The sequence below is a fragment of the Pseudorasbora parva genome, chromosome 17 (genome assembly GCF_024679245.1).
Source record: "Pseudorasbora parva isolate DD20220531a chromosome 17, ASM2467924v1, whole genome shotgun sequence".
NCBI lineage: Eukaryota > Metazoa > Chordata > Actinopteri > Cypriniformes > Gobionidae > Pseudorasbora > Pseudorasbora parva.
In genome coordinates, this window is record NC_090188.1 from 33143021 (window position 1) to 33170371 (window position 27351).

Here is a 27351-nt window from a genome sequence, read left to right on the forward strand (position 1 = left end):
TTTCTTAACCCCTCGGAGCGGTATGAAGTAGTTGGATGGAAGCACTTTTTTTGGCCTTTTTGGCTACTGCCATTTTAATGCTTGGAAGAGCCAGGACATTAATGTATATTAAAATTTTAATATAACTCTGATTGTGTTCACCTGAAAGAGGAATGTCCTTTACACCTATGATGACTCGAGTTTGAGTAATGAGGTTATTTTCATTTTTGGGTGAACTATCCCTTTAAGGAAGAATTGTAATCTTTAGGATAGCGAGAATGCACAGTAAATAATATCCTAAAGCATGGTCAGAATGCGGGAATGCAAATGAATGTAGTCGTAAGATTTATTAGAATGAGAGTATTCAAATACAGGACATAGGGATTACATTAAATGTAGATTTAAAAATACTTTTATTTTGAAGTTGTGTAGCAGGAAGTGATGCGCTCTACTGACGAGTTCACGTTGTCAAACACACACGTGTGTTCTCAGCAATATGGATCTCTCCAAGTGGTGTAATTTAAAGTCCGAGCCAAGGTTAACGCATTTGACAGAGGCAGGCTTCGGTGACCCTAAAGATAAACAGTGCGTGTCCCTGCAGGAGCTTGTGAAGGCGCACATTGAGTCGTTTGATCAGGCACTTACTGATGGATTATGCCGGGTTGTGGAGGTGAGGTGCAGTCAAACACACACACGCCACATGTTAATACACATGTTGTTTATCTATAGACACTTACATGCAAGTGCTGGTTATACAAGTCAAATATGTTTGTGTACAGGCCATTCCTCCTTTGGAGTTCATGTACAAGGGAAACAGAATCAGTCTGTCGTTTGTGGAGGCCATCGTTCACACTCCAGCGGTTCCTAAAGGAGGAATCAGCAAAGATCTGCGAATGTTCCCTGCCGAGTGCAGAGGCAGGCACTGCACATATAAGGGGAAGCTAGTGGTAAGTCTGAGGATGATAGATAGATAGATAGATAGATAGATAGATAGATAGATAGATAGATAGATAGATAGATGGGAAAATATTTAATGCTAACAAATACTATAAAATATACATATATGGTTACTTGCATTAATCATATGTTTTTACCACCCACAGATTCTATAATCTATTTAATCAATAACACAATGACAAATCTACTTTTTGAACCATTAAATGGGTATCTGCTTTAATTGCAGTGGCAAATGAGACACATAATTGTTATTTTTAAATAATTAAATGTATTTCTATGCATTTCAAATAGTTTAATATGCTATGTCCAGTAAAATTTAATCTGGAAGCCTGGAGACCTTTTACATTTACATACTGCTATATTACACACTGCATGAAGGTTAAAGGGTTAGTACACCCAAAAATGAAATTTGTCATTAATGACACCCTAATGTTGTTCCGCACCCGTAAGACCTCTGTTCATCTGCTGAACACAGTTTAAGATATTTTATATTTAGTCAGAAAGCTTTTCTGTTCGTTCATGAAAGTGAATGCACACTATACTGTCCTTGTCCAGAAAGGTAATAATATATCTTCAAAGTAGTCCATATGTGACATCAGTTAGTTAATTAGAATATCTTGAAGCATCGAAAATACATTTTGGTCCAAAAATCACAAACTATGACTTTACATACTGATTCATGATTCGGATCGCATGTCAAACTGCTAAAATCACGTGACATTGGCGATCCAAATCATGAATCAATTCGCTGATTCATAACCGTTTTAATCTTTATTTGAGGATTTAAAACAAATCAGGAAGAGAAGACAATGCTGAATAAAGTCGTAGTTGTTGGGTTTTTTTGGACCAAAATGTATTTTCGATGCGATTGTAATTAACTAACTGATGTTACAATGACTACTTTAAAGATGTTTTTATTACCTTTCTGGACATGGACAGTATAGTGTGCATTCACAGGAACAGAAAAGTGCTCGGACTAAATCAGATTTGGATTCAACTTCAGATTCAACGAGCAGAGACAAAGTACAAGTACAGAGCCAACGAAATCTAGTTAGCATCCAACCAGAAGTGCAAATACAGTTTATATAAAAAAAAAATAAAAAAAAATAAAAATATATATATATATATATATATATACACATATGTGTAACGATACGCGTATTCGTATTGAACCGTTCGGTACGAGGCTTTCGGTTCGGTACGCGGTACGCATTATGTACCGAACGGTTCTCTGACTAATTAATTAGATTTGGAAAAATAAAAAAGTGTCTGAAATATAATAACATGCGTTCAACAATAACCAAAACGACATAACAGGCAATACCCCTGACACCGCCGAAGTGAGAAAAAAAAAAAAAAAAAAACACCAAATATGTTTTAGGCGGCTCAGTCAGGTGTTCGCTTACTCAGTAGGCTACGTGCTGAATGCTCGTGGCAAAATGGCTATTGCGTTTAACAAACCAGAAATAGAAGATCCTCCAATAACCAACAGGTCTGGTGTTTGGGTGAACTTTGGATTCTTTGTAAGCTATGATGGTGTTGGCAAGAGTGATGAATAAAAAAAACAACGGTATGTTGCATTTGCTAGATGATGGTACAGCAGCGGGAATAATTCATGCCATGTCAACTCATTTACGCCGACAACAAGACGATAAAAAGGAGAAACAGCCACAAACTATCCCCGCAGCATTAAGACAGACATTTCCAACTTATTCAAATGGCAAAAGACATCACCGCGGCGAGTGGCCCATTTATAGCCGCGGATATGAGACCTTACGCCCATTTTCACACAAACTCCGTCTGCAGTGCGTAGTCTATGCGGTGCGTATTTTTTCCGTACCCATGTTAACGGTTGCGGACTGCAAACGCAGCATATTTGAAAGCACAACAGGGTGTGCGCCTCCTGCACCGCATACGCAGTGCAAAACGCACCGCATACGCACTGCAGACGGAGTTTTAAGAACATGCTAGTAATTGAGCCCCGTTACAATGTTCCTTCACGAGCCCATTTCAGCCAGTAATTCCTGCTTTGTCCCAAAAAACAAAAGCACAAACAGAGAACCAATTGGCCAAAGCAATAGCGGTTTCTCTGACAACAGGCTGGATGTCAAGGGCTACACAAAGCTACCTGACTGTAACGGCATTATGTAACGTAATTACATTATGAATGGGAGCTGAACAGCCGCGTTCTTCAGACATGCCCCCTTGAGAGTCAAACAAGTGAGGATTTGGGGGATGACAGAAGCAGTAGTGTGTGAAAAAAGTGTGGAGAGAGCTAATGTAAAGAGCTAATGTCTTATTCCTGTAACTACATAGAAGATGGGTAAAGTATAACTCCGTCATTGTTCAATGTAAAAAAAAAATCCATACTTTGTTAGTTTTATTAAAAAAATAATTAAAAAAGGTAATTTATCTGCTAATTTTTTCTTTTTGCTGTATCTAAAACATACCGTACCGAACCGAACCGTGACACCAGTGTATCGTATCGAACCGGACCGTGAATTTTGTGAACCGTTACACCCCTAATATATATATATATACACACACACACACGCATATATACACATACAGCATTTTACATAGTGCAAGTGTGAGATATAAAAAAACATAAATATAAAATATCTTAAACTGTGTTCTGGAGATGAACGGAGGTCTTACAGGTGAGGGTGACAAGTTTAATTTTTGGGTGAACTAACCCTTTAATATTTGAAAAAGCATAATAGGGCTGCTTTAAAGAACGGGACACGCACGTCTCCTGGAAATTCTGTAGAATTCAAATATGACGATTGGTTCCAATTTTGTGTGCCTTATGCATCGGACATTCAGCTGACTGAAGGCTAAGACACGGTCTTACAGTCTAGGTCTTGGAGCAAAACCAGTTGATAACCACTGATATCATTGTATTGTGTTTTCACAGGTGGACTTGAGCTGGTCTGTTAATGGCATTCCCAAAGGTATCATCAAACAGTATCTGGGACAGCTGCCGATCATGGTCAAATCAAAACTCTGCAACCTTCATGGCCTCTCACCTAAAGAACTCATTGAACATCACGAAGAAGCTGAGGTATAAATCACACGTCGCAGAACTACGTTACACATCACTATCGTACTGTTGTCTTTTGGACCAAATAACACTTGTGAGTCTCGTTCTTCCTGCAGGAAATGGGCGGTTATTTTGTGGTGAATGGCATAGAGAAGGCGATTCGTCTTCTGATCATGCCAAGGCGGAACTATCCCATTGCTATATCAAGACCAAAGTTTAAGAGCAGAGGACAGGGCTACACTCAGTACGGTGAGTGTTGAATCTTTGAATATGAATGAATATCTGAATATTATTTATTAAATACACAGACTGACTTCAGGATTAACTGTGTGCAGGTATTTCATTGCGTTCTGTAAAGGACGAACACACAGCCATTAATATGAATCTTCACTATCTGGAAAATGGAACAGTGATGGTGAATTTCATTTACCAGAAAGAGATGTTCTTTCTTCCCTTGGGCTTTGCTCTGAAGGTAAACGTTTTTTTTTATTTGTTTTTTTTTTATATAAGCTGCCCGAATCATCCTAAACATGTTTCTTTTGTGATAATGACCAGCTAACATTAGCCTTCTTTACTACCAGGTTTATTTTAGTATTATTAGGCCCAGTTTCACAGACAGAACTTAGATTAAGCCAGGAGTTGGCCTTAGGTAAATTAGAACATTTAATTAATGTTAAAGTAAACATGTTAAAGTAAACTTAGTAAACATGCCTAAAAAATAGATTATCATATGCATTGCATGTCAATTTCATTCAAGTGAATTTAAACCATTCAGTAATATTTGTGCGCTCTTTGAAATATTTTTTTGTACGCACATTAGGGCGGCACAACATGACTGCTAAAAAAAACAGCCCAATTGAAAAAAGTTTTTCATGACCATTATCTGTTACATCAATCTGTTAATGAACTAACTTATACATCAGTAAACACATAGCATACGTATATCACTACACTAACGTTACCCTGCCAGTGCATACAAAGATAGAACAAAGTGACATTACGTTAACCAACCATTCAGAAACGTCCAGCTCGCCAGGCCGTCATCTTGTTCCGGGTTCAAATTGATACAATGTGTCATCAGAGACTCCCGTTGCCATTCTTTCTCCAAAATATGTAAGGCCGCCCAAATCGTCCCAATGGAGGCTAACGATCGGCGGGTGAAGGTCGCTGCGCGTTCGGTCTTTTCAGCGGGGAAAACGGGATTTTATTCCAATTTCTCATTATCTGACTCCATTTCATCATAATTTAGAATTTAGGTTAGAATGCCAATTGGTTATTTGGTCATTCATTTTTAATAGTTTAAGTACACATTTAATTATTCCGTTTAACCCTTTGTTGAAATTATACCCAACCTGAATAATTCCAGAGCAAGTCAGAATCAATCAAAGTGTAACAATTTATTTTACAGTCAGGTAAATGTATAAAGCCAATTACATAGTCAATTCAAAGGTAATCCATATATAACATGAAATATATACCTGACTTCTGAAAACTACATAATGCTGGCTATCTTGAGACATCCAACATTACGGGCTGACCGGTTTAAAGTGTCAAGCCCTGAGCTCTTTGTAACATTCCCTTAAATACCCAGAAACAAATGCACAAACTCTTTCAAGTGTAAACACGAGTTCACAATGGGAATTTGCATTGATCAAGACTTGTGTGGATGTAAAGGCCAAATTGCTAAAAGGCACGCCCACCAAACTAAGACAAGATATCTCTAAACTCTTAAAACATTGATTATGTTTTGGTTAACTTCTGTGAGGATGAGATCTTTGTACCAGTCGCACTGAGACATTTCAAATGATATCAAACACATATAATACTGTATCGTGTGGATTGACATTGTAAGAGAGAGATTTTGGGTGTATTTTCAGTGATCTCAGCATGAGACAGGGAAGGAATTGGGGGAGAGGGAGTCAACAGGGAAAGATGTAGATTAGCTGATAGTGAGGTGAGACTTGCGTCTCCAGTTCAGTTCAGATGTTAATCTCCCTTATTTTCTCAGAGAGTCCTTGTTCCTCAATCAGACAATTCGGCATCTACTAGTTTTTTCAGTCTTACATACACAACTGCACTTCACGTGGGTGTGTGTCAAAGCGCCACACAGAACAGAGGGGCGGGGTAAGCAAAGCTCATTATCATTTAAAGCCATATGCGCTGAAATGGCTTGCTAAAAACAGAGCTGTTTTTGACCAGGTAAAATTAGTTTTTTACTTACAATTCTAAAGAGAATTTTTAATTGAAGTATATTACAAACCTTTAATTTAGACTCTGAAGTAGGGATGTTAACCGATGACCGTTTAAACGTAAACCGATCAAAGTTGTCGGTTAAAAAAAGTGATCTCTAAATTAGGCTATTATAGACAGTGGACTAAACGCTACAACAGTTAGCCGTCTCATTCCAAAATCTTTTTGTGTGACGTGAACAAATCCCTTACACTCAATTTTTCATAACTCGCCTGTTTGTACTTAAAGGGGGGGTGAAACACTCAGTTTCAGTCAATCTCATGTCAATCTTGAGTACCTATAGAGTAGTATTGCATCCTTCATTTCTCCGAAAAGTCTTTAGTTTTATCATATTTATAAAAGAAATATAGGCTGTACCGAGTCTTTCCGGAAAAAAACGAGCGCCTGGAGGCGTATCGTGTGGGCGGAGCTAAAGAATGACAAGGGCGCAAAGCGGTGACGTCCTCAAGCGTGGAGAAACCCATCGCTATCTCAGCTAATACAGATAATGATCCACAATCAAATCTGAGGGAGAAATAAATTGAACAGGAGAAACGGCAACAGCAGGACGTCCGTCTCTGTGGTATGTAAGTTACTGTATTTAGTGGCCTCTCCACATTTCTGTGTGTTTACTCGCAGTGTATGAGGACATGATTCGGTTTATGGACTATTGTATGCGACTAGACCTTAGAAGTAGCAAGCATACTGTAACGTTATACACAGAACAACAATGGAGTAACCGTTAGCGCATTTGAATGACGAAGCACGCGATTGTTGTCTATTACTGATGTTTACTCATGCGACGGTAGCCAATAGCAGAGACATTTGAAGCAGTTTAAGTTAACTCACCGTCGAAGCTTTATCGCTGGGACCGCTCCGTCAGAAACACACTTCTTTGGTATGATTTGGTAAAGTCCTGTGACAGCAGTGGTGTGTAAATCCATTTTGAGACGCAACTGAAACGATGTTGTCAAGCTTCCCGTCATTTCTGCGTTCAAATCGGTTCAAATGCAGCGCTGCCTTCCCGGAATGCTGTGCTGAAGAGTTGAAGTCGCTCGACGTCACCCATAGGAATAAAGTGGAGCGCGGCGCCGTTCACGGACGACTGGATCTGCAGCTGAGAGACTGTTTACAGCGTGCTCTAGTCACGCGCGCGCGCACCCTACCGGGAGAAGAGCCCGTACGGCCCATACAAGGACCTTCCGCTCTTATTAACGTCAAATAGACCCATACTCGAAAAAAACTCGCCGAAACTTGTGAGAAACCGGAAGGAGTATTTTTGACACAGAAATACTCCATCAAACGTCCAACATTAGTTTTTGAAACTTTGTCTATGTTTAGGATGGGAATCCAAGTCTTTAACAGTGTAAAAAGCTCAGTATGCAGGAAACAGCATTTCACCCCCCCTTTAATAAACCAATAAAAACATTTGGCGCGAGGTCACAGCGTTTGGGTTTGCGCGCTCACAAGGTTTTCCAAAAGTAAACAGGCTAACACTCGAGGTTAGAGCCAGGGCAGACGACAATATGAAGCGTGCATTCCGCATAAGATGGGCTAACATTTGGAAATATGTTACATCTACATTTCAGTGGTAACACATAAGGTGTTGATCGTCTTTCTTTATTATTGTTAGCACTACCTCGAACTAAAGCGGCGTCTCTTCGGAGCTGTCATTTTCTTAAACGAGCCGCAACAATGTTTCAAATGAGCTTCTAACGCTAGACAAATGCCTTTATTTTCAACGCGATCACCTTGTAACCAAACCATTTAGAAACTTAGCAGCCATTTGTCCTCCATTTACAAACAAGCTCCTCTGCGCCGCGCTTGCGTGACTCATGTTTCACGCTGTAGAGGATTTTAAAAAAGTGACGCGAGTGGAAGGGATGTGTCGCCGCCGGGACAGTTTGTGTATGAGAGCGGAGGCAGAGAGATCATAGAGATACAACAGAGTTGCGAAATTGCAGGCGCGGCTTGCGGCTGTTATTTCAAATAGCGCAGCATATTTTAAACTAATCGGTTAACTGGTTTCAACCGGCTAATGAGGCTCGGTGGTCGGTCAAGAAAAAGTTTCGTTTTCGCCATCCGTACACTAAAGAATTATTTTAACTAGTACAAAAATGGCATTAATATGACACCTTTTAAAGTGACGGCAGCTTAATTTTCCTGCTGCTGCCTGTGTCATTAATGTTAATCTAACAACAAAAGACTATTTGCACTAGGCTTGGGCGGTAATACGGTAAAATGGTATACCGCGGGATCTAAAAATAGCAACGGTATCAGTTTCAATACCGTCAAACCGTCAAAAAAAAAAAAAAAAACAGATCAACTTACATATTGCTGATCAACAATTAATTATTAAATATTTAATAAGTTGAACTAATTAAACTATTTACATATTAAATACTATTTATTTATTAAATGCCTAAATATGTGTATGCGTTGTTGTGACAGCGTGGATGAGAAAGAGAGAGAGAGAGAGAGAGGGGAAAAGACGGCGAGTCGGGCACTGAGTTATTATCGAAAAAGAGCACAACTTCTGCAGTTTGGAAGTATTTTGGGTTTTGACGGTAAATACAGACGAGGCAATTTGCAAATTGTGCAACAAAAAGATGACCGCGAGAGATGGAAATACCTTGAACCTAAGGGCGCATATCCGAAACCACCATCCTCACTGCTGCGTGGATGAAAAACCGAGCGCACCCTCGGACTATGCTGTAATATTGCCGAAGCCTTTTGTCACACAGCTGGCAATGTAAGCAATAAGCATGAACTCCACAAAAATCAAGTGGACATGGGACTCACAAAAAAAAAAGTCAATTGTCTGACAATTGTCTCATAACGGTAAGCATAAAACGTGCAGAGAGTTTCTCAGGGGCAGGGGCTCAAATGTAAAAAATAAAATAAAAATATAGGCCTATATATATATATATATATATATATATATATATATATATATATATATATATATATATATATATATATATATATATATATATATATGCCAAGCCAACAGTTTGTTGACGCTGTCTGAGCCTTACATCATAATGTTTTAATTATTCACGGTAATACCTCATACCGAGGTAAAATAGGGAGGAGGTTTGACGGTATCAAAATTTGGATACCGCCCAAGCCTAATTTGCACTTAGTGTAAATAAATACTATCTATTGCTATTTGCATTTAGTGCAAATAGCCGCTGCCTTTTTTCACGCAAAGATCCATGTATAAAAGAATCATGTGTTACATAAATCCTGGCATCACACTAAATTCTCTTAGACCTACCTGTAAACCTTTAAGCACTCATTTCATTTGTATTTTAATTTTGTTTTAATTATTTGTGCTTCTGTTTGTAATTTATTTATTTTTTTCTTGTTCACTTGCTGAACTGTGCATTTCAGTCTGGGTCTATTCTCAAAGGGATAGTTTACCTGAAAAAGAAAATTGTCATGTACTCACCCTCGTGTTGTTCCAATTGAAACCTGTATGAATTAATTTTTCCGTTGAACATTTTAATTTTAAATAATGTTGTAACCAGACAGTTGATGGTAGCACTAATTTCCGTAGTATTTTTCCCTTTTTTTTCTATTTTGGATTTCTTAATTTTTATTACTTCAACTTAACATTTAGTATAACACTACTGCTGAACTCAGCCCCGCCCACAATTTTTAGGTCGGGCAGTTCAGTCTGGCCTTGCTCCATAGAGGAGTAATTATCCCTGAACAGAAACTGTTCGGACCAATGAAATCATCAGGGCGGGCTTTAGACGATGACGGACAGATGATAAACAGGACCGTAATCATGCACGTCATCAAAGGGGCTTGGATTATATTTGTTTGAATCCTAAACGGAGAGCTTGCTTGTATATGCATTCACCATCACAATTTCTCTCAGAAAGGATGATCATGTTGGGTAAGTGCTCTGTGTATCATTAAATTATTTTATTTTTTTACAGACAGGGTTGCTGAATTTTTACAACAAAACCCTCCAACTATTAGCCCTAAACAATAGCTTCTCAGGGGGTTCTCAGGGGCAAAAATGGCATTTGGGGGGTAAAATGTGTGTTATTTTGGCATGGTTGCCTGCTAAAATTCGCACTCATGGATCTATATATCACATTATAGTCACTTCAACCCGCGGACATAGAAAACAACCCACGGAAAAAACGCGGACTTGGCAACACAGTGCAGTTGAACTCTGTTAACATTTGACATCGCTTCGTTGCTCTGATTGGTTGTAGGTCTATCCAATTGAGTTCTTTCCTGGTTCGGTTGAAACAGGCCCCTTAATTACCACATCAGGCTAGCTTATACAACAACATTGCAAAAATCAGGATATCGGGAAATCAGGATAGATGTCGATGATGGCCTGGGACAATGTATTGTCTTTGAACATGCAAGCGCACTGCAGCAGTCATATGGCATCACATCATGCTCTAATAATTACAAAAATGCATAATAAAAAAAACGGTTCACAAGCAAATTAACAATCTATTCCACTTTTCTGCAAACCTGCACGCTTAAAATTGGTACAACCTGACATATAAATCTTCTGCTGGTCGTGTGTTCATGTGTAAAATTTGCAGCTGCAAAATACTTTTCTTCGCATGAGCTTCTGCTTCTGGTTATCCACATTCACATACATATAAATGTCAGTCACTGGAACAAAAATTGTAGTGTTACTGCCCTATTACAAGGTTAAGCAGTCATTATGCAAACATATTTTTGTTACATTAGAATCATTAGAACATTGGTGCCTGATTTATAATAATGCCTTTCCTCTCACCCCCAAAAGGCTCTAGTGGATTTCTCGGATTACCAGATCTACCAGGAGCTGATTAAAGGTAAAGAGGAGAACTCTTTTTTTAAGAGCTGCGTTTCAGAAATGCTGCGTATTGTCATGGACCAGGGCTGCACGACTAAAGCCAAGGTGCTCAGTTACCTGGGCGAGCGTTTCCGGGTCAAACTCAACCTCCCAGAATGGTATACTCACGCGCAGTGTGCTCACTACCTGTTAGGGTAAGTCCTAGTAGTTACAGACCCTACAATCTTTTTTTGTTTGTTCTGCTGTTTTGTTCAGTATAAATTGATGTATATAGGTTGGGTGATGTAAAATATTTTTGACTTAATAAAATCAGTTAATTTAGCTATATGGCTGCAAAATTGAGTACACATTTGAGTGGGTGCCAATTTTGAATAAGTAATTACTTCAAGACCACTACATTTTTTTTTCTATATAGTATGAATGTGTGTGCTATGAAAATAATCTGGACATACTACATTCACTGTTTTTTTCATTATCATGTGACCTACCAGCATCAGAAGCGTCGCTTCACTGCCATTCATAAATCCTTTCCTGTGGCCTTATGGTAAAGGAAAGTGTCTGTCTTATACACACTTAAGAATCCCACCAGAAGAATTAGGTCATCCATTTCCCTACTTCTTTTTGAGTACTGTGAATTCTGACATTTCTTGTCATGTTGTTTTTCGCCTACTATTTAGTAGGGAAGTATGTGATTTTGGATGCAGCCTAGGATTTCTTATATATTTGAGACTGTTGGATGTAGAGCTGGGTGATGTGACAAAATAATAATAAACGGTGATATTAAATCATCGCTGTTTATATACATCTTCAATCAAATTTGGTCAAATGTGGAATTTTTACAGGGTTATCCTTCTGTTTGCAGTGAATGTCTGTGTATTCATCTGAGGTCAGATGTGGAGAAGTTCTACATGTTGTGTATGATGACACGGAAGCTCTTTAGCTTTGCCAAGCAGGAGTGTATGGAGGACAACCCTGACAGTCTGATGTTTCAGGAAGTTCTCACACCAGGCCAGCTCTACCTCATGTTCCTGAAAGTAAGATCACCTTTACCATCGGATCACCTGTCTCTCTTGCACAGTCCTGTCAATACTCATTTCATATACATTACCATTCAAGTGTTTGGGGTTGGTATGATTTTTGTTTTTCTTTGATGAATAGAAAGTTTGAAAGAACAGCATTTACAGTGTATATATTAACCGATCAGGCATAGCATTATAACCACCTTCCTAATATTGTGTTCCGCTTTTGCTGCCAAAACAGCCCTGACCCATCGAGGCATGGACTCCACTAGACCCTCTGATGGTGTGCTGTGGTATCTTGCACTAAGATTTTAGCATCAGATCATTTAAGTCCTGAAAGTTGGTAGGTGGTACCTCAATGGATCGGCAAAGGATCGGACTTGTTTGTTCAGCACATCCCACAGATGGTCGATTGGATTGAGATCTAGGGAATTTGGAGACCAAGTCTACACCTCAAACTCGTTGTGCCTTTTTTAAACCATTTTTGCTTTGTGGCTGGGGGCATCTTTCATGCTGCTGAAAGAGGCCACAGCCAACAGGGAATACTGTTTCCATGAAAGGGTGTACATGGTCTGCAACAATGCTTATGTAGGGGGTATGTGTCAAAGTAACATCCACATGGATGACAGGACCCAAGTTTTCCCAGCAGAAGATTGCCCAAAGCATTACACTGCCTCCGCTGACTTGCTTCTTCCCATAGTGCATTCTGGTGCCATATGTTCCCCAGGTAAGCGATGCACATGCACCCGGCCATCCACGTGATGTAAAAGAAAAAGTGATTTATCAGACCAGGCAACCTTCTCCCATTGTTCCCGAGGTCCGGTGTACCGCACAAAAGCCTTCGCTTCCCACGTGCGTCAATGAGCCTTGGGCGCCCCTGACCCTGTCGCCAGTTCACCACTGTTCCTTCCTTTGGCCACTTCTGATATATACTGACCACTGCAGACTGGAAGTGCGAAATTACCCCACAAGAGCTACTGTTTTGGAGATGCTTGCCGTAGTCTTGCCATCACAATTTGGCCCTTGTCAAACTCACTCAAATCCTTACACTTGCCCATTTTTCCTGCTTGGTACATATCAACTTTGAGGACAGAATGTTCACTGGCTGCCTAATATAATCCACCCACTAAAAGGTGCCTTGATGAAGAGATGATCATTGTTATTTATGTCACCTGTCAGTGGTCATAATGCTATGTCTGATTGGTGTAGCTGCAAGTGTAAGGTCATTCAAGAAGGTCAACGTTTTCCCAAAGCTGTTCTGAATGCTCCTTAGGAAAAAATGACAGGCTGGCTGGGGTCGGTGAAACAAGTCTTAGAAAAGAGAAGTGAAAGATCAGGAGAGCTGACCACAGATAGTTTAACCAGACACCTCAACATGACTTCAGACCTCACCAAACCCTTTGAGTATCTGTTAGCCACAGGAAACCTCCTGTCCAAGACAGGTATGAAACTGTTTTTGCACTTAACCACTTTATTATAGAATAAAGTAAGATACATAATGTGCGGTTGCATGATTTTAGTGTGCTTCATTCAGATTTGTCTTCTTAACCCCAGGTCTGGGCATGGTGCAAAACAATGGACTGTGTGTCGTGGCGGATAAGCTGAACTTCATCCGTTACCTGTCTCATTTCCGATGCGTACACAGAGGAGCCGTTTTCGCGAAGATAAGGACCACAAGTGTGCGGAAGCTGCTGCCAGAGTCTTGGGGTTTCCTATGTCCGGTACACACTCCTGACGGAGAACCATGCGGCCTTATGAACCACCTGACAGCCCAATGTGAGATTGTGGCACAAGTGCATCCCAAAACCACCCTGCCTGCCCTGCTCTGCTCTCTTGGTAAATAACATCATTGTTAAACAAGATCCTCAGTTGACTCTAGCAGTTATTAAATAAGTTATAAAATAATTAGGTCTGCATGGTTAGTCGATGAAACAAAAATCTCAATATGGAAAGTATAATTATCAAATCGCAATGGCTGTGATTTAAATTAATAGATGCACTGCATGTTTCAGAGTGAAGTGTGGCAATAGCACAGAGCTTTACACGTGAGCAGCTCACGATCCAGTGTTTTCAGAGTGGCTGCACTCACAGTAAATGCAGCTCCACACAAATCATCTCTTCATCAGCTCAGTTTGGGTCGCTTATAACATGTATTTTGGAACGCAACATGCACCAATCATCTTCCAAAAGAAGCAATTCTGAACAGGCAAAAAAAGAGAAGCTTTTAAGGGGTGATGAATTGAGAAGTTAACTTTCCCTTGAGCTTTTGATTTATAAAAGGTCATGGTAATATAAGAGTATCCTGTAAGTTTTAGAGCTGAAAACTTGTTAATCAAAGAAAAGCTTTTATAGACACCAGGCCCAGAAAACGGCCGTGAGCTTCATTCTTACGTCATAGCGCTACGAAACGCACCTCTACAGCACGTCTAATTTAGTAGCCCTGCCCACCGACTTATGGAGGGCTTGTGCTATCTAGCCAACAACAATAAACATGCAGAGGAAGATGGCAAGAAATTGCACTATTCCTGGTTATGGAAGAATTCCTGGCTGATGTCACTACATAAGCTTCCTTCTGATCCTAATATTAGGAATGTTTGGTTAAACTTTATTTTGAAATTAACTCTTTCCCCGCCAAACAAGGAAATTTCCGTTATTTGTGAGAGAACGCTTCCAGGCCAAAAACGGAATTTTCCGTGTTTTCACTGTCGGGCGCTAGGGGGCGCTATTGCGCATCTTCTGAATGAGAGTAATGAATCTCCTGATCAAAACACGTGAGGAAGGCAGTGAAACGAGCGATCGCATGTAATCATACGCATATTAAAAATAACGTAATCATCGTCAATAAACAAATTGCCTAATGTTACTGAATGAAATGTGGACCCAGGACGAGTAACATGACTGTGCAAGCATTAGGAGTGTTGATGGACTCTATCTCCTACATCTGTGTTTGATCATTGCTCTGAATCTGATCTGGAAACAGTCATTCACAAATATGTTATTTTCTCAGCTTTTTGTTCAAAATTTAGTTTTTTTTTTTATGAGACCTACCCATATTCAAGTGTTGACAAAAAAGGAATGCATAAAGCTAGAATAAAACGGGTTTTTTGTTTAAAAGAAGGGCTAGCTCTTTATTTTTATATATTGCGTGCTCAGATATTCATTAAACAAAATATTCTATGGGCTATTAAATTTTTGTAAAAATTGTCAAAAACCCTGGCGGTGGCTGGCAACTTTTTTTTTAAAATGCTGGCGGAGAAAGAATTAAGTTCCAGCTCACGTGGGGAAGACATATTCACTTAATTTCACTGCGGGATTGTTTAAACAAATCTCCCGTCGATGCTGGATCTGACAGGAATTGTGCAACACAGTTATGTGAGTAATACAAACACGTTTATGTAATAGTATTACATTTTTATAGATCGTTTTGCTTATGTGTAAGTGTCTAACACAATATACCTTTAGCACACTGGACTCAGACATGTATGGGCAGTAGCTCACAAAGCCCGGCAGGCTGATTAATCTCATAATATTCCATTCTGTGCTGTGGTCTCGACTTTGCATCTGAAGGACACTTAACACGTTCGCGCTTATATCGACCGATCTTGTGGGCTATGTGTAATAGAAAAATAATAGTCAAAAAATAAATGAATAGTCAAGAAATAAATCATTGTGTCTGTTTGATAAAGACATTTACGAGCCCTGGCTTATTATTATTTTTACTTGGTAAGATGCATAAATAAATAAATAAATACTTGTAAACAAAAAAGTTAGTAAGACAAGCACAGCATACCTGGAGCTTAAAACATTTTCAACCCAAAAAGTCATGCTTGACAGCTGCTTTGAGCGAAGTAGTCACTGAAGCACCAACAGATTTTTTTTTTCTATTATTTTCAGGAGGAGATTGTAGCTTCAACTTTAATTTCTACATTTTCTCAAATGTTTATTTCACACTAGCATAATGACTTTTGCAGCTAACATACTGTGGAAGTGTAGGCAGGTTTTGATATCAATGCTCTACTTCCTGCTTTATAACGCACAGACTCAGGTCCCAGATCAGCGCAAGATGTCAGTGCCATATTCAGACATTGGCGGCTTCACTTTTCGTCATTAGAAGATAGTGAAAGGGCGTCGTCCATCTTTTTTAATGTCTATCTTTCTATTGCAATTTTTTTTTATCCTAGTTGAGGGGGACTTCCCCAAATCATGCAGCCCTACATATAATATCCAATTCAATGGGATTAATTGCTTATTTACTATTAAAACAATTTAAATCTATCACCAGGTGTGACTACTGTAGACGGTAACCCTGGTCAGCCATATTCAGACTGTTATCCCGTCATGCTGGACGGAGCCATGATTGGCTGGGTGGAAAAAGAAGTGGCGCCCTCAGTCATCGAATCTCTCCGCAGATTTAAGGTGGGACAGGATTTGGTTTCTTTTTGTATTTTTCTTATCCCTGATCAAGTTATATTAAAAGTTTTTTTTTTATAATATACATTTTAACTTTTGTGTCGTCTGCAGGTGCTGAGAGAGAAAAAAGTGCCACCTTGGACTGAGATTGTTCTGGTTCCTCAGACAGGTAAAGCCAGCTTGTACCCATGCATCCATCTGTTCACCACACCCTGTCGCATGGTGCGGCCCGTCCGGAACCTTGGCCTGGGCAAACAGGAGCTTATTGGCACCTTTGAACAGGTGAGAGCTGTTTTATTTTTTTTATTTTTTTGTGAAACTCGAGTACCGCAGTGGTTAACTGCAAAAGTCCCATATAGGTCCTTTTAACATTTCTGAATTGTTCTTTTTGTTTTGTTTATAAATCTTGGCAATGACCTTCGGCATGTCCTGGCAATGACCCCAAATACATTAGAAATTGCTAAAAACACTTTAGCAACCAGGCTACTTAATGACTTCCAAAGCTTTGTCATATATCATATATATAGTTAATATATATTACTCGGTACCTGTTTGGGAAATGCTGGGTACACACCAAGATATTTTTTACATCTTATAAGATTTTCAAAATGTGATGGGACAAATAATCCTAGATTTAACCCTTTTGCTCCTATTAGGCCTGTCGCGATAGTCAATAAAGCTCGATATTTTTTCCGACTGCGATAATTTCCATTTTTCATTCTTGTTTGTTTTCCGCCTCTCTCTCTGACTGAACGTGTGCCTCGTCCGTTTGGGGAGGTGTTTATACTCGATGCTGGAACTCGTGCTTCTTCGGTTGCAGATCCGCACACAAAATTTGACGTGCACACACCTGCAAGCGAAATGGGGTCTCGCGTTGGTCATTTTTGCTGCGTGCACCCTTGTGCGAACTCTTCGAGTATAAACAAGGCTTAAAGCTACACTGACGTTGACAATTAATTCTTTAGTTCGAGTTAATTCTTTAGTTCAATCTTTGTGTGCTAAAAAGGCATACAAGTTCCTGTAGAGATAGCAATACACATTCTCCTTTTTTAATAAATGAAAAGCATGTCATCAATGTCTTGTCTCTTGCGGTATCAAAATCTCACCTAGCTTTCCTCGGAGATGGTTTGTGCATGAATACATGTGACATTTTTTTTTTTTTTATACTGTACCCTAAATTGCGACATTTCTGGTGTGTTAACGAATAAAAGAAAAAACAACAACAAGAACCACAGAACTGAAAATAGTGAGCCTAAAACCGTGATGAGCTGAACCGTGGGTTTTGTGAATGGTGGCCCCTTATATCCACCTAAAATACAATCATCCGTTACAGTTTTTATCCATTTTATTTATTGTTTTCGGTATTTATTTAAGTCCATTGCTTTTATTATTTTTGGGTGTTTTATTTATTTATTTATTGTAACACACATTAAAAAAAACTACAATTGCCAGCAGGCAGTTGGGTCCATTGGCAATAATACAGTACATCAATAAATGACACAAACACCATAATTATAAAACATACACATATGTCCTGGGACGTAACATGGATGTTTGAAATGTTTTCAGTGTTAAATAGTCTTTAGAAATAACTTTATTGATCTTTGAAAATGTGTACCTGCATTATTATGCCATTATCATTATTTAAGATGAAAATGGTCTCAGAACCACTATTGTTGTTTGTCGCAATAATTTCTTGGCCAATTTATCATCCTGCAAAATTTATCGTGACAGGCCTAGCTCTTATTGTGTGTGTGGTGTACCATGATGTGACAAAGACAGCACACCACACACAAACGATATTCAACCAGAGTCACAACTGTAAACACAGGAAATCTTGCAAAATGTCACGAGACTTCAGAACCTGTGACACGCTGCAAGTGTAGCGTGAGCATCTTCGGCTGCGTGGCGTTTCCATTTTATTTCAGATCCCATGTTAAAAGGTTAGAGCTTGCACACTGCCTGTGTGACACGCAGCTGCGCCGAAAACGTGTGCATGCTAGAAATAGAACCGACGCCTATTTTTCACGCGACACTCAAGTGTGTTTCCACGCAAAATAGAATAGGAAAAGCTGTTTAGATGTCATTTTGACATGAATAAATTACATTTTGAGGTTTGAAAGTCTTTTGAAAGGTTGTGACAAATGCAAATAACTGTAATTTAAATTAATAATAAATCTCCATTTTCAATTGTTGCACATCAATACAGAACTAAATATTCTGCAGCCTATTTTGCCATCTTTACCATAGATTTTATAGTCTACAGTCCCTGACAAAAGTCTTGTCGCGTGTGTACAAATTGACCTAAAGTGCCGCTGAAATATATTTCTAATCAAGATTTTTTTACAAGAAATGGCTCATTTTAATCCCACCAGCTTTTGTGATAATGTTTCAGTGAAAAACTAAACTTGCAAAAAGTATTCTAATATTCACAGCTTGGTAAAGCCCATTGAGTCAATTTTTGCAAAGATATAAGTGTTGTCACCTTGTCATATGAGCTTCCCCTGTGACTAATATTGGATCAATTAGGTCTCAAGTGTGTATAAGAAGAACCCCAGTACACTAGACCTTCACATCAACTGCAACTAGACCTCTGCAAACATGCCTAAGATTCACCCAGAGACTTAAGTTTTGATTATCAAGAGGCTGAAGACCAGATCCACTGCTGATGTGGCAGACACCTTCAATGTGTCTCAGCTTCAAGTACAGAGGATAAACAAAAGATTTGAAGAGACTGGAGACGTTTTTGACAAGCCCAGGTCAGGCAGACCCCACAAGACAACTGCTTGAGAGGACCGTTTGTTGGCTCGAAAATCCAAGGCCAGCCCATTTTCCACTGCAGTAGAGCTCCACGAGACCTGGTCACCTGAAGTCCCTGTGTCAACCAGAACAGTTTGTCGGATTCTGTCTCGAAATGGCCTCCATGGTCGAATCAGTGCCCGGAAGCCAGCACTAAACAAAAGACAATTGAAAAAACGTGTGGCATTTGCCAAGGCCCACAGCCTGCTAAAAGGATGGACGCAGGAAAAGTGGCAGAAGGTGGATTTTTCAGATGAATCTTCTGTTGAATTACACCACAGTCGCCGCAAATATTGCAGGAGACCAATTGGTGCCCAAATGGGTCCGAGATTCACCCAGAAAACAGTGAAGTTTGGTGGTGGAAAAATCATGGTCTGGGGTTCCATCCAGTATGGGGGTGTGCGAGAGATCTGCAGGGCGGAAGGCAACATCAATAGTCTAAAATACCAAGAAATCTTAGCTACCTCTTATATTCCCAACCATAAAAGAGGCCAAATTCTGCAGCAGGACGGTGCTCCATCGCATACTTCCATCTCCACATCAAAGTTCCTCAAGGCGAAGAAGATCAAGATGCTCCAGGATTGGCCAGCCCAGTCACCAGACATGAACATCATTGAGCATATGTGGGGTAGGATGAAAGAGGACGCATGGAAGACGAAACCAAAGAATATTGATGAACTCTGGGAGGCATGCAAGACTGCTTTCTTAGCTATTCCTGATGATCCTTCAAGCTCATGGAAGTCATACAAGATATTAAATTTGGATCTCACAGCACCACAAATTAATTTGCTGACATATTTTTGTATTCGCAGTAAATTTCTTCAATTTCTGTACAGGCGACAACTTTTGTCTTGCCAAAATTTGACCTTTCTGTCTTGATTAAATGATAAATATTTTTTCTGTGAAAATTATTTATTTCAGTGCATTAAACATCATTTGGGAGGGTTTTAGCTTTTCATATGAGCTATTTCTAACACCAATTGATTAATTAAAAGTCAGTTAATATCAGGTATTTCTAGAAAATAGATCAGCGACAAGACTTTTGTCAGGGACTGTATACTGCGAGTCCCAACGTTGTCTTTGCTGTATCATTAGGCTATATATTTGTTTAATATATTTATGTATACTTCACATAAAGATATTATACATAAAGTATAGGCCTTCCCTGTATATCAATAGCAGCAGCGCTGCATCAGACATGCTTCTTGTGTGCAAAGGCATGGAAAACATCATGCAGCCGTCCCGCGGCTGACACGCAACAGACACGCCACGCTCGCGCCACGCTTGCAGTGTTTTTCCGGCCTCAGAATAAGTGGATGATATGCAGGAAGAAATTGCGATGATGGTGTTTGGAATTAACCTGACAAGCCAGACCCACATCAAGAACTCACCATTGAGAGGGCTCAATCCGAGGGGCAGGATAAACGGTTGTCTTTCAAACTCCCTCTGCACGCAATAGGATATCGCTAAAACCAACCAAAGCAACGTGAAGCGGAGCTCGTTGATAGATTAAACTTTCGCTGTATCCTGTCTGCAAAACTCAGAACACATCTTCCCTTCTTAAGAATGACTTTAGTGCTGTTCTTTTCTCAGAGAAAAGCTTAACTCCAAGTCTTCCAGAGTCTCGGTCAAAGCTGATTCGAAAGACCGGCATTAGCCAGCTTCTGTCTTTACTAGTAGCACGCAAGCGCAACTCTACCGTCAATATGTTAAGCCCCGCCCACTGACTCTATACACGATATGATTGGCCTGACCAGAGTTTGGTTTTTACAGCTCAGAACTGTATTGAGAGTTGCTAGACGATACTCGCAGCAGATTAGATTTGCTGCGGCTAGGGTGCGTCTAGATTTCTAGGCTAGTTTGAAATGATTTTAACAGAAAATTCATGCAAAAAAAGGGGTTTAGGTGAAATAGTGCCCTGCTGTTTTTTTAATAATTGTTGTTCTCAGTTGTCTCTTGGAAAATAGATATTATTCTCTTTGAAATTGCCTTATTCAATACATTTTAAATAATTGTTTTTAAAGTCTGAGTTTCTTACAGTTCATAACCATTTTATGTTATTAGAGAATATTTGAAGATATGTTAGAATTAAATAGAACTGTTGATATCGTAGCCTGCTTTCTGATTGGATGTTATTTTGTTTTATGCAAGTGTGAGCGTGTTTGTTCTCAGGGTTCCCCCCACACATCAGGATTTCTGATTTTAAATATTTAATATGTTGAATATTTACGATTTGCGATAGGGATGGTTCCGACGTTCTTCCGAGCAGGTTCGGACACTCTTAACACGCTTCACACCACAGGAAAATCTGATAAGATCATCTCTAGAAGCATCAAGATAATCGGGACACAGCTAGGATTGTCGTAAGGGGGGAAATCGGCAAAAAGTCAGCCCGATTTTCTTTTGTTGTGTACCCAGCATTAGTACAATGTAAATGTCACATTAAAATGAGGTTATAACCTAGCTGGTTTCTAGAAGTCTTTAATTGTTTTGGCTTTTTTTTTCAGGCGTACCTAAATGTGGGCATCTTCGAGGAAGAGTTAGAGGAAGGAGTGACCACACATCAAGAGCTGTTTCCTCACAGCATGTTGAGCGTGGTGGCAGAATTTATTCCTTTCTCTGATCACAACCAGAGCCCCAGAAACATGTACCAGTGCCAGATGAGTAAGACTGTTTTTATTGGATTATATCTTTCATAACATGTCTGCAAATATCAGAAAACAAATGAACTATGCACTGCAACTTACTTGACATCCTGTCGTAGGTAAACAGACCATGGGCTTCCCGCTGCATTCATATAAGGAACGAGCCGACAATAAACTGTACCGCCTGCAGACCCCCCAGAGTCCTCTGGTCAGACCCGCGATGTACGACCATTACAACATGGACAATTATCCTATTGGCACCAATGCAATAGTGGCTGTCATTTCTTACTCTGGCTACGATATGGAAGACGCTATGGTAAGCATAGCTTCCCGTTAGTACATTCTCAGACATTCTTTGGAATTTGTTAATATTGTTCATTCTTTTTGAACTTTCTCCAGATTGTCAATAAGTCCTCATGGGAGCGTGGCTTTGCTCATGGTTTTATTTATAAGTCTGAACTCATAGATCTGACTGAAAAGTTCAAAGGTGAAGACGGCATTGTGTTTGGGGTGAAGCCAAGTGACCCTGAAGTAATGAACAAACTGGATGCAGATGGATTGCCATTTATTGGCTCTGTGCTGAAGTATGGAGACCCTTACTACAGCTACATCAATCTCAATACCGGCCAGAGCCATGTGATCATTTTCAGGTAAGCCATCACTTTAGTTTCTTGCTTTTTTTCAAATAATGTCCTTTAAATAGTCATAATAGTCATTCATTTTAATATTGTTTTGTATACTATTTTAGTATTTATACATATATTTTCAATATAGCGTGTATACTTATATTTACAGGTTTAATTTAAATTTTTGGTTTAAAGGTGGGGTAAGTGTTATTTCAAAACCGTTTTACAAAACGGACACAGGCTGAGTCCAATAACAAACTTGTAGCCAATCAGCAGGTAAGGGGCAAGTCTACTATTGATGGTAAGAAGAGAGGCTCAGGTTATGTCATTACTCAAAACACACAACACGTATAACGGACTTCAGCCGAGAACTAATATGCTGGCTTTTGCTTGAATATGCTCGTGTGTCATGTTCGTTTGTTTGCTCATTTGCGATCTTATTGTCGCTCACTTCAGCGATAGAAAAGACCCGTTCATTTCCACACCGCATGGAGCATCTAAATCTCCTCACTGTCTGTTTCAAGCGTCAGCTCACAAATGTGTCCCACAAGTAAGATACTATACTCCTAATATACAGTGAGGAAAATGGGTATTTGAACACCCTGCTCTTTTGCAAGTTCTCCCACTTCGAAATCATGGAGGAGGTCTGAAATTGTCATCGTAGGTGCATGTCCACTTTGAGAGACATAATCTTAAAAAAAAAAACTATCCAGAAATCACAGTGTATGATTTTTAAACTATTTCAATCAATCAATCAATCAATCAGCTTTATTTATATAGTGCATTTATCACGATTGTGTTAAAGCAGCTTCACAGTGTCAAACAGGACAATATTGCAACAAAATTAGATTTAGCTGTACAGTCGTTCTGGAGAAAACAGTGATGTTATCAGCTTATTTTAATTTATCATAAATTTTATGATATTCATATCTATTTGTATGATACAGCTGTAAATAATTATTTGAACACCTGAGACATTCAATGTTAATATTTGGTTCAGTAGCCTTTGTTTGCAATTACAGAGGTCAAACGTCAAAAGTTTGTCACCAGGTTTGAACACACTGCAGAAGGGATTTTGGCCCACTCCTCCACACAGATCTTCTCTAGATCAGTCAGGTTTCTGGCCTGTTGCTTAGAAACATGGAGTTTGAACTCCCTCAAAAGATTCTCTATTGGGTTTAGGTCTGGAGACTGGCTAGGCCACGCCAGAACCTTGATATGCTTCATACAGAGCCACTCCTTGGTTATCCTGGCTGTGTGCCAGTCAAGTTAATTGTCAACAATTGCTTAACAGGTCATTGTCATGTTGGAAGACCCAGCCTTGACCCATCTTCAATGCTCTAACTGAGGGAAAGAGGTTGTTCCCCAAAATCTCACAATACATGGCCCTGGTCATCCTCTCCTTAATACAGTGCAGTCGCCCTGTCCCATGTGCAGAAAAACACCCCCAAATCATGATGCTACCACCTCTATGCTTTATAGTAGGGATGTGTTCTTTAGATGGTACTCATCATTCTTCTTCCTCCAAAAACATTTAGTGGAATTAGGACCAAAAAGTTTTTGGTCTCATCTGACCACATGACTTTCTCCCATGACTCCTCTGGATCATCCAAATGGTCATTGCAAAACTTAAGATGGGCCTGGACATGTGCTGGTTTAAGCAGGGGAAACTGCCGTGCCATGCATGATTTCAAACCATGACGTCTTAGTGTATTACCAACAGTAACCTTGGAAACAGTGGTCCCAGCTCTTTTCAGGTCATTGACCAGCTCCTCCCGTGTAGTTCTGGGCTGATTTCTCGCCTTTCTTCGGATCATTGAGACCCCACGAGGTGAGATCTTGCATGGAGCCCCAGTCTGAGGGAGATTGACAGTCATGTTTAGCTTCTTCCATTTTCTAATGATTGCTCCAACAGTGGACCTTTTTTCACCAAGCTGCTTGACAATTTCCCCGTAGCCCTGTCCAACCTTGTGGAGGTGTACAATTTTGTCTCTGGTGTCTTTGGACAGCTCTTTGGTCTTGGCCATGTTAGTAGTTGGATTCTTACTGATTGTATGAAAGGTCTTTGAGGGTCAGAATTCTAGCTGATAGACAGGTGTTCAAATACTTATTTGCAGCTGTATCATTTAAATAAATAATTTTAAAATCATATATTGATTTCTGGATTTTTTTTTAGATTGTTTGACATATGTACCTACGATGACAATTTCAGACCCCTCCATGATTTCGAAGTGGGAGAATTTGCAAAATAACAGGCTGTTCAAATGCTTATTTTCCTCACTGTATGTTTGTTTCCTCTTTTCATGATTTAGATAACCCTATTATATCATAATTGTAATATGTCATTAGCTAGACTATCGTGCTCGTGTAGCTCTATCTCCTAGCTCCTAAGTTATATAGTTATAACTCTAATCTGGTCCTAATTGTAAAATGCCGTTAGTTGGACTGCTGTGCTTGTGTACTATCGAGTTGATATGAGAACAGTTTGTGTTTTTGTGATGGAAGGGGTGACTTTTTTTATTGAATATTCGACCTGGAGTAGTAACAAAACAGATTCTGCTATTGTCGTTGCCTGGGTTATGCATGTGTGGGGCGGAGCTGGGGCTAACCTTTTGTCAGGTTTTATTAATTTCTGAACGCTTGTTTCTTCTCAGGTACCAGGAGAGCTGTGTTATCGACAATATCAAGGTGTGCAGCAATGACACCGGCACTGGTCGTTTCAAGCGCGTTTGCATCACAGCCCGCATTCCCAGGAACCCCACCATTGGAGACAAGTTTGCCAGCAGACATGGTCAGAAAGGAATCCTGAGCCGCCTGTGGCCCGCAGAGGACATGCCCTTCACCGAGAGCGGCATGTGCCCAGACATCCTGTTTAATCCTCATGGCTTCCCCTCTAGAATGACCATCGGAATGCTCATCGAGAGCATGGCTGGAAAATCTGCGGCTCTTCACGGTCTGTGTCACGATGCCACACCTTTCACATTCTCAGAGGAAAGCTCTGCGTTGGAGCACTTTGGCAAGATTCTAAAAGCCGCGGGATACAATTACTATGGAACGGAGCGGCTCTACTCCGGCATCAGCGGCCTGGAGCTTGAGGCAGACATCTTCATTGGGGTGGTTTACTACCAGCGCTTGCGTCACATGGTCTCCGACAAGTTCCAGGTGAGAACTACTGGATCAAGAGATAAAGTGACCAATCAGCCACTGGGAGGGAGGAACGTCCAGGGAGGAATCCGGTTCGGAGAGATGGAACGGGATGCTTTGCTGGCTCACGGGACATCATTTCTGCTTCACGACCGGCTGTTTAACTGCTCAGACCGCTCTTTGGCACAAGTCTGCATGGATTGTGGCAGCATGCTGTCACCACTTCTGGAAAAGCCGCCTCCTCATTGGTCAGCTACACGGCATCGGAAAACCATCTGCTTGTTGTGCAATAAGAGCGACTCCATTGAGAATATATCCGTTCCTTATGTTTTCAGATACTTCTTATCAGAGCTTGCGGCAATGAACATTAAAATCAAATTAGACGTCAAGTGAGATTGTTGGGATGTATTCAGTTTCTTTGCATATGTGGAAAATAAAGTGCCTAAATGTTTTATGTGAAGAAAAAAGCAGAGTATTTGTCTCATTTGTATAAATGAGATGATAAATATGTCTATCAGTGGATTGACAGTATTTTCGTATCAGTAGCAGGACTAATGTTAATGTCATGCATATGAATGGGAGTTCTTTCGCATTGTTTCTCATTCTACATCTCTTCTATTCTATTTTTTTGTACTTTTAAGGAAGCACCAACCAGCCCCAGAAAACGCCCATTAGTTGTAATTACTCATAATACTATTTAGTAACATTTTATTTTATTTCATTAAAGTACCATTTGTTACAATGATTGTCTCGAGTACTAATGAATAATTACACTGATTTAAGTCTTGAGAGCTTACACAACTTACTGGTTTAAAACTGATTTGTCTGTTGTGTTTTTTTATGACTTGATCAAAAAGTCATTTGTAATTATAGCAGAATAAATTACATGGTTACTTTAGCAGTTGTATAGACAGGGTGGGGCCATGGGGGTACTGGCCCCTCCTAAAAAATGATTGGCCCCACAGTGTGCACCTATCCTTCTTCCCTGCCACAAGTTCAAATAGCATCTTTCGTTTAAATAATAAACAGCACCTCAACAAGCCTCCCATACAACTGCCAACATCGCTAGAAAAGCCTATGCTGTGGCAGACCATGTAGCTTCAGCCCTGCACTCAGTGGCTGTCCTTTAAGTGTTCCAGGCCAAGATATTTAAGCACTTGCACAAGCAAGGCTCTTCCCCTGAGATCTTTTGGAAACTCCACAGTATGATAGACCTCACCCTGAGAGCCACCAAGATGATGGCCCAGTTGTAGCAAGTTGTAGTTGCCCAGTCAGGCCAAAAATGTAATTCAAAACAAAAAATAACAATAGCGTTATTTATGGGTTAAGTGCTGTGCATAACCTAAAAATTAAAAAGGTAAACATTTTCTAACCTGAAATTGAAAATCATTCTCATTTATGCTTATGAGGTCTTAAATGTAAATTGGTTATTTTATCACATGATGATCAATCATGAATTTGCACAATTCCTCACATTTGACTTACTGTATCCTACTTGTACCTGAAATGAAGATTGCCTTCAACTTGTCATCTCGTGCGTTCAGTCAAATGTTGCAGTTTGATGTTGAAATGTGGCAATTAAAGAAGTTAATTATAAGTTTTATTAACAACCTAAAAAGTGGTAGTTTTTCTTACCTGAAATTGAAAATCGTCGCAAGAAAGATGCAGCCCTCTTTCCACA

At 39.7% G+C, this 27351-nt stretch overlaps 1 protein-coding gene across 1 annotated transcript; it reads left to right on the forward strand.

Moving 5' to 3' along the window:
* The first annotated feature begins 410 nt into the window (after nt 1-410).
* polr1b (RNA polymerase I subunit B) lies at nt 411-27351 on the forward strand. Its single transcript, XM_067421371.1, has 15 exons — nt 411-649; nt 759-926; nt 3854-4000; nt 4096-4228; nt 4315-4451; nt 10998-11221; nt 11890-12061; nt 13320-13488; nt 13601-13882; nt 16329-16462; nt 16568-16738; nt 21763-21919; nt 22020-22216; nt 22300-22550; nt 25181-27351. Exons 1-15 carry the CDS (start codon nt 476-478, stop codon nt 26061-26063), a joined length of 3399 nt encoding a protein of 1132 aa, XP_067277472.1. The 5' UTR covers nt 411-475; the 3' UTR covers nt 26064-27351.

Bases quoted from the DNA above. Each gene is read 5' to 3' on its own strand.
- polr1b (XM_067421371.1), top strand. From the start codon at position 476: ATGGATCTCTCCAAGTGGTGTAATTTAAAGTCCGAGCCAAGGTTAACG. The intron at 13,883-16,328 runs GTAAATAACATC...ATCTATCACCAG, and splicing joins TGCCCTGCTCTGCTCTCTTG to GTGTGACTACTGTAGACGGT. The intron at 22,217-22,299 runs GTAAGCATAGCT...AACTTTCTCCAG, and splicing joins ACGATATGGAAGACGCTATG to ATTGTCAATAAGTCCTCATG.